This window comes from Scophthalmus maximus, chromosome 9 (genome assembly GCF_022379125.1).
Source record: "Scophthalmus maximus strain ysfricsl-2021 chromosome 9, ASM2237912v1, whole genome shotgun sequence".
Classification (NCBI taxonomy): Eukaryota; Metazoa; Chordata; class Actinopteri; order Pleuronectiformes; family Scophthalmidae; genus Scophthalmus; species Scophthalmus maximus.
The window spans coordinates 14,502,493-14,510,453 of record NC_061523.1 but is presented as its reverse complement, the minus strand read 5'-3'; the positions used below and the strand labels follow the sequence as shown (position 1 = coordinate 14,510,453).

Below are 7,961 nucleotides of genomic sequence, written 5' to 3'. Positions count from 1 at the left end.
CCCTCTTGCTTTCAGGCGGATTTTTGGAGCAGGGTGGCTCCAGTCTAAACAGCAGAGGCATCTGTGGTCCGCACACATACCCCGCCATCCGCCTACATCTCGGTGCAAGCATCTCTCCCAACGCAGTGCGGCTTTAAGAGGAGCGGGGCTCTTAAATCTGTGCTTGGCTCCTCCTTCCGCCATGATGTCAGTCGATGGGAGAGCGAGAGGGAGAGAGGTGGGCAGTATTCAGGAACTGAGTTCATACAATACTACTGAGACATCTACAGCTTAGCAGACAGATACGGCGAACCGCCTATCCCAGCTCCTGTAAGTGATGCTGCACTGAGGCACACTTTGATCCAACTCCACTGGGGGGGCGATGCGCACTCTGCATCCCTCCATTTAAGAGTTGTTGTTTTTGTTTTTTCGGGACCGTGCACAACCTCGAATGAGTCTTAAACAAGTGATTTTGAAATAACGTAGGTTAAAGACTTCGGTTTTTCATCAGAAATCCTTCTTTTTTTTTTGCGCACTTGGATTGAAGTTTTACGCGCTGGTCAATAAGCGCTTAACGCACACGAGTAGCTCGCCAGCGTTTTTTCACTTGGTCAAATAAAGTACACATTTCAAGGCAAACGTGGGCTACGGGTTTCAAAGTTCATTAAAAAAAACAAAACAAAAAAAAAAACACGTTTGGATCAGTGCGTATCTTCGCCCGTGGAATTGCGAGCCCGAGACATCCGAAGAGGAATAGCAGCGTCTCCTTTGCAAAGTTGATCGCTGCACATGATTCATTTTTCTCTTGCATACGAGGATGCCGATTTCTTAGCCCATGGATAAGTTTTTTGTAGTGGATAACGTTTTTCCCCTGCTTGTATTGCATTTTGACGCCACCGACGAGGATCCTTTCGCACCCCTTTAGTTTAATTCATGGCACTTCTTTTTTTTTTTTTTGGTAAATCAGTGATGTCTCTGCGCGGCGGTGCTCGCGGTTGATGTTCCAACCCATTCGGGCGGAAAAGGTAAGCTTCGCTTTTTTTTTTTTTACCGTGACTTTACTGCTAATATCGAATTGTGTTTTACTTTTGTGGTCTCCGAGCTTATGCACACGAGTGGTCTTTCCTCTGAGCGCATTCAGGGAGACTGGAGAGCGCCCCGCATCCTAATGTATGTGGTGGGAATAAAATCAAATTGACTTCCGAGTGCCGGCGAGTACCTGCGCTGCATTCACAATCACTGCGAGCCACATGAGCTGGGCGAACATTCAGAGATGGTGTTCCACGGCACTTGGATAAATCCGTGTGTCGCGATAGTGGGTCATTTTTGATGTTCCGTGGGGGTTGTTTTTTTTCCCCCCACAGAGCGGTTCCAAAGATATAACAGGCGGCCCCGTGCACCCGATGTAAATCCAAACGATCCACGGACACGGTGCACTGTGGAGAATCTAAGCCGAGTTGTCGCATTATGAATAAGCCTGTGTGTACCGCGCGGTTGGTCACGACTTCGGGCATTAATCAGTTTTGTTGAACACTGATCGCCGGATAGATAGGCCCACTTCCCAAGAGCGACCGATTGCAGGGACTTCGACGCGCAGGTTCTCTCAGCAGCCTGCATGGCCACGGTGCTTGGGTGCGCGGCAATAGCGCGCTCCTGGTCAAGCGGTCCACTGTCACAGACCATAACCCCGGGGGCCATCAGCATGCTCACACAATACATATCTACTTGTTTGCTGCTAGGGGTAACAGTTCAAACAGGCACGGCGTAAAGCCCCGTTGGCCGGAAGATTAACTGCCAGGTGGTTGTTCTGGCTCCTAATGTGGTATAGCTGCTCCATGTGCAATAGATTATTGTGGTGCCCGTTTATTTTATTTTTTAAAGTCTCCCACAAGGCCTCGCTAATCAGCTCAATATTTGCAGGAGAATTAAATCAAATGGAAGTGTGAACCTTCCCAAGGTGTGCAGCTTATTCTGGCTGCACAATGAGGCAGCTTTAGATTAAAAAAGAAAAAAAGGTGGGAAAAAAATGATAAATCAGTGTGTGAATGTGAGCAGCCTGGATATTTGTTTGATCTGAAAAATAGCAATAAAACCATCTGCTCATGCACATCAGCGTCTGGAATTCACCGGGAGGTGTGGAGCAATTGATCATAGTCTGCAATATCCTTCCATGCTGTACATGTTGTAACAGTATTCCCAATTATCTTCATACCTCTGATACATTCAACTGCATATGCAGGGTGATGAGTTTTCGGAGTCGTACCTTGAAACTGTGGTGTGTGCTAAAGAGTCCGTGGTGTATCTAACCTGTAGCCTCAGAGAGATCTCACAGATGTCAAAGATGTTGTCTCTTAGCTTTGATTTAGTTTCATCTCACTGTTTGTGTGTGCGTGCGTGTGTTTGCTTGGTCCACTGGAACACATTCAGGGTTCTTTAAAATTCTCCTTCTAAAGTCAAATATAGTTTGTATGAAAACGGTTTGTCCATCATATTTCTACGATCTGACGACTTGAAGATATACACCATATTGTAGTTGTTGAGTTGTCATTTTTCACTTCGCATAAATGACATTATATTGTATATTACAACCTTTTTCCTGTCTCAAAATCCATGATGTCGTCTGCAGCACGATTTCCCCTCTGACTATGGCCACTTTGTTAAATTTTGAATTTAGCTGTAATCAGTTTTCCAGTATTATTAAAATATGAAATTCTAGTTTGGCAATTATCCTCAACGTTTATGCTCTCAGACAACATTTTAATTTCTCCAACTTTTTGTTGATTAATTGCACAGTTTCTCTGAAAATATCTTTACTTGTCTGATAGTGTCACATAAAAATAATGGATTTTGATAAAATCAATGTACAAATTCAAGAGGACATAAGTTACACCAAAGTGACATATGGTGTATATAATATATTTAGTATATATTTAGTATTAGGATTACATTTGCATGTATGGACTGCCCTCTTGAGGTCTACTGTTACAACGTTGTAAATTAGTTTGGTATTTTCCTATTGCATTAGGGGAAGAAATATTACCCAGCGACCATTTTATTACCCAAGGAGTACAACTGTTCATAATCCAAGTATATTAAATAATTAAGACAATGTTGAAAAGTGAATAACTACTTGGTTAGTCAGCCAAACAGGACTGCTTAGTCTTGCAGACTTGCAAACATTGTGCTGCAAATTATGTGCCAAAAGATTGATGTATCATCTCTTTTTTTCCCACTGAATTAAGGTAGTGTGCTTTTCAAATCCCAGGGATATTTGAACTTGAATATACATCTTTTTGGAGTGTCAAATATATTCTTAACATTGTCATTGCACCATTTTTTCATTTTGCACTTTCCCGCTTGACTTAGGTTATATAGTCATTGTTGAAGTTTCCCAAGAGAAAACACTTTTTATTCCTCCACCATGTAAGAAAAATTGTTCTGGCTGTGTGGACTGAAAAAAAAAACCTGACTGATCTCGACAGAAACCTGGTCTGTCAGGCTGTCAGTGATCCTTAAAGCTGTTAAAAGAGAGAAAGCCCAAGACAATCAAAAGTATTATATATGCCGATACCCTCTTTTAAAAATCTCTTTGGATCCGCAGGCAATTTTGGTAGATACAACTGTACTGAAACCCTGGCTTTGACAGGTAAAGGACTCCAATTATCTCTGGTCCTAGTTGAGGGTATCTTTAGGGGTGAGGGTAGAGGGGGAAGTTAGCTGTATGTGTCCCCTCTCATTGCTCCCCATCAGTAGGTGCAAACACCAGGAAGGCCTGTCCGTCACATTGCCGTGTAAAGTGATCCTCGGCCGGCCTGCTCCTCTTCACTCTGTGTCTCTCAAGAGAGAGGCTTGAGTTTGCCTACTGGATTCAACCTGCTGTCTGGGGCTCAAAATAGCATTTCAGGAGACTAGTGAAATGTAAGCAAAGGAGACACTCTGACTGACACCTAGGATTTCTGTTTCCCCCCTTACTCCCCCCCCCCCAGCATTATTCCTTATCTCACCTAGTCTATTCCTCGTTGACAGGTTAATAAAGAGTTTTGACACGTGAGAAGCAATGCAAATATTTGAAAAGCATTGTTAAGCGGAAAAAGGACACATTAACATGTAATAGAAAAAGAGAGGTAAAAATGTTTGTCCACAATATGTTGAAGGTCAGCCCGGGCCCCTTAACTATACAACTTCTAACGTCACATGTTTTGAGTGCTAAATCCATACACATATATACACAATGATAATAAATTTGTATAACATAACATCAGTATTGCCAAGGTGTTTTTTTGGTTCCTACATTTGTAGCCTACTCCTGCTCATACTTAAAGTCAAAAGACACACTACACCCCTTCATCCTGCGGAACATTATTGTCACTTACAAGGGAGAGAAAATCTAGATCAAGCTTTGATCTTTTCTATGCTTTTTTACTTCAGCGAATCACATCCCATTTAAGGATGTAATTTAAACTTCATTATGCGTTGTGTGAGCTCAGCCTTGGAGTGCCTGGCGATCATCACAGTGAGACAATTGCTGCTCACGCTCAGAAAGATGCACGCTTCAAAGTAAAGTGTGTCACAGTTACTAATGAGATATATCTCATCAATATTTTGACATGACAGTATACTACAGCCTGTCCTATATGTGCAGAATGAATAACCCTCACAATGATCAATGTCAGCTATGATTTTGTTTCTGTCCAGCTGTCTTTAATAAGTCTCATGCGTCTGCTTCATGGAAGGCGTGAAACGGAATATGTCTTTACAGGCTACATGGATACCTTGCCATTGTTGCTGATTCAAAACCAGCTTAATTAAATTCTTATTCTTAATCAATTCCCCTTTGTCGGTAGGCCAAGAGCTTCAATGCTATGAAAGCTTTTGACTTGCCAATTTAGGGGACCCCTGTAGAGCAGTTTAGGTAGTCATACCTTTTCTACAGGATATTATTTGGCTCATGCAAATGGATGGAAATTTCATAAAGTAGGAAAGATTACGGTTCCCAAAGAGCTATTTGTGGTCCCTTGTTACCGCAGGTATGGATGCATTTTCAGCACTGGCCGTACATCGTTTGTGTGATTGCTGTCACACACTTTTGCCTTACATTTAAAGAAAATGGACCTTTGATATCAAGGCAGCTGCCTTATGAATACAAACCAATATCTTGAGGAAAATCATATGTGGTTAATATACACTCAGGGGGTTGGTGGACCTAAACACACAGTGGGATATGAGTAGTGAAATTATATTAGTCATTTAAATATATTGCATCAGAACACACTTTGGGAGCCAATATTATTATGACAAGTAAACATAGCTGTGCATTGGTGGAATTGCCCAGATATGTCATTGCATACTAAAATCAATGTAAAGAACAGAAATGTAATTCTGTTTGTTTTTTTACAGCAAAAATGTACTCAACAAAGATATACTTTGATAATTACACTGCTTTACCACTGTAATGTCTAAGAAGCCCATTAATGCCTATTCAGCCAAGTCTTGATAGAGACCAGATTGTGGTGGAAATAATGGGATTCCATTTATTAACTAGAATGGCACTTAGTAGAGCGTATACCACCACCACCAGGGAAGTCCCCTTAAATTCCATCAAGTCGCACCAAATTGCACACACTCATTGACCTCAGTCCCCCCTAAATATGCCTGATGTAGTCATCATGACCCATGCAGTATTCCCTGGGAAAATGGTGAAATGTCAAATAATGCCCAATCTCGCAATGTTAAAGGAAGTTATAACAAATTCCTAGTCCCTTTGTCCGCACAAAAAGGGAGACAAAATCCACACACAAATTCAAGGGGATCTTTCTTGGCCCATGTCACATTCTTTCAACAATCTGTTTAGTAGCTGGTAACCAACCAACCAACCAACCAACCAACTAACCACAACAAACGAACGGACAGGGGTGAAAACACAATCTCCTTGGCGGAGGTAAAGATTATCAAGACTGGATTAAATGAACAAATAAGTCAAAATGTGAGTTTACCACATAAGGCAACTCTCCTAATGAATGACTAAGTAACCTACTAATCAACTGGTGGAAAGCAGTCAATATTTGATGTAAGCATATTCTGGCAGGGTATGACTCTTTCATCATCTTCCAATGACCTACTTGGGTTTTGGCACTTGGTTTTCCTGCCCTTTGGCAAGCGTTTGCACATTTAAAACAGCTAACATTTTGTAGAACAGCAGCATCAAATGAGTTGACACGCAACACAAGAAAATGTATTATGTTCAGTGATGGTAAATTCATCTGTACTAAATTTCCTGTTAAGGTTTCTATCATAAGCAATATTCAGTACGAACAGAACTGGGTGCTGTATAAATTTGTTGTTGGAGAAAACACATTTGTCAGGATGTAATGAAGTTATGATTAAATGTGATTCACTAATTTGATTGATGGCAACTTTCACAAAAAATAATTCCACATCATTTTCTCCTTCCAACAGAGTAACTTAAAACAGTGCTCTTATCATACTGTTTATGTTTACACGCATGGGCATGAAATATTTGCCAGCTCAATTGTTTACATTGAGAGCAAATGAGGCTGTCCATTAATAGTTGCTGTCAAGCGGTGCAACGGCATGTGTGTGTGCATGCATGGAAGCACAAGTACTTAATGCTCAGTTATGCTGTCTCCAAATCAGCTGGAGTCTGGATGTGAGGTGCAGTTTATGAGAACAGCATCGCACCATATCGGCTCACAATGACACAGAAATGAATTAAGTTTTTCCCTGTGTCCCATTTTTTTTTCTCTGCACTGTAGTCTGTGGAAAAAGATTTCAAAATCAACTATTTCATCGCAACAGTGAACTCGACTGCTTTCATACTTCCCAAAAAGAAATATGAAATGGTTCCTTACAGCGAGGAGATGGATTGATGGAAATGTGAACTGGTAACCTTTACGTGTCCGCTTGCTCAGTGGATGTCATCAGAGGTTAATTGTGTAAAACCAACGTTAATTTGCTCTCAAAGACACTGGAGGATGTGGGCTCAATACTAGTTAGGATGAATAGGTCATCTTGAAAACTCCTCATGACAGAAAGTAGTACTAATTACATCAGAATTTGAATGCCATGTAATTTTTCCCTGCACTGACATTGTGTGTTCTCTCTTTTCTGTCTCGCAGCTCTCTTGTGACAGAATTGCTGCTGTAAAAGTGAACCTCCCATCCACTCTTGAGTATGGACTTGGCAAGTCAAGCTCATGTGCTGGCAGTCTTGCTCACCTGTGTGGTCTTGCTATGCCGGGCCCAGGAGAGGGACTATACAGTGAAGGAGGAGCAGCCAGAAAACGTCCGAATCGGCAACCTGCGGAAGGACCTGGACCTCAACCTAGACCCCAACATCAGGCTGTCCTCGCCACTGCAGTTCAAGCCTGTATACAAGACAGGTGATGTGCCTTTGGTTAGAGTGGAGGCCAACACTGGGGAGATCTTTACCACCAATCACAGAATCGACCGGGAGAAGCTATGTTCAGGGGTCTTCGCTGAGAAACGCTGCTACTATGAGATCGAGGTGGCCGTGCTGCCTGATGAGATCTTCCGATTGGTCAAGATCCGCTTCCTGATCGAGGACGTGAATGACAACGCACCGCTTTTCCAGTCTACTGTAATAAACATCTCAATTCCTGAGAACACAGCAATCAACACCCGATACCCGGTGCCCTCTGCATTTGACCCTGATGTAGGAATCAATGGGATCCAACATTATGAACTGGTCAAGGTGAGGATCACTCCTTTTTTGTCTATAACATATGTAAAATGAAATGCACAGGTACTTTTGCTTTTCTTCAGAGTGGCTTTAGTTATATTGATGTATTTTCCAAAATGGTTGTGCATTTAAGTTGGTTGTAAATTCATTGGAAAATTCTATTTTTAGTGTTTGTCTTCATGAAAACTGCAAATTATTGGAAGACCATTTGCAAACGCTATAACAGTTTGTTGTCAGAACCACAGTTTTTGAGCTCTAGTTCA

The 7,961-nt window shown here is 41.8% G+C and overlaps 1 protein-coding gene across 2 annotated transcripts in view; it reads left to right on the top strand.

Moving 5' to 3' along the window:
* The first annotated feature begins 227 nt into the window (after positions 1 to 227).
* The window catches only part of pcdh11 (protocadherin 11), a 123,171-nt gene continuing 115,437 nt past the window's right edge, over positions 228 to 7,961 (top strand). For both annotated transcript variants that reach the window (XM_035650317.2, XM_035650319.2), the window contains exons 1-2: positions 228 to 1,004; positions 7,116 to 7,710. In XM_035650317.2, coding sequence (XP_035506210.1) covers positions 7,171 to 7,710 — 540 coding nt within the window. In that variant the 5' untranslated portion in view covers positions 228 to 1,004; positions 7,116 to 7,170. The remainder of the gene's footprint in view (positions 1,005 to 7,115; positions 7,711 to 7,961) is intronic.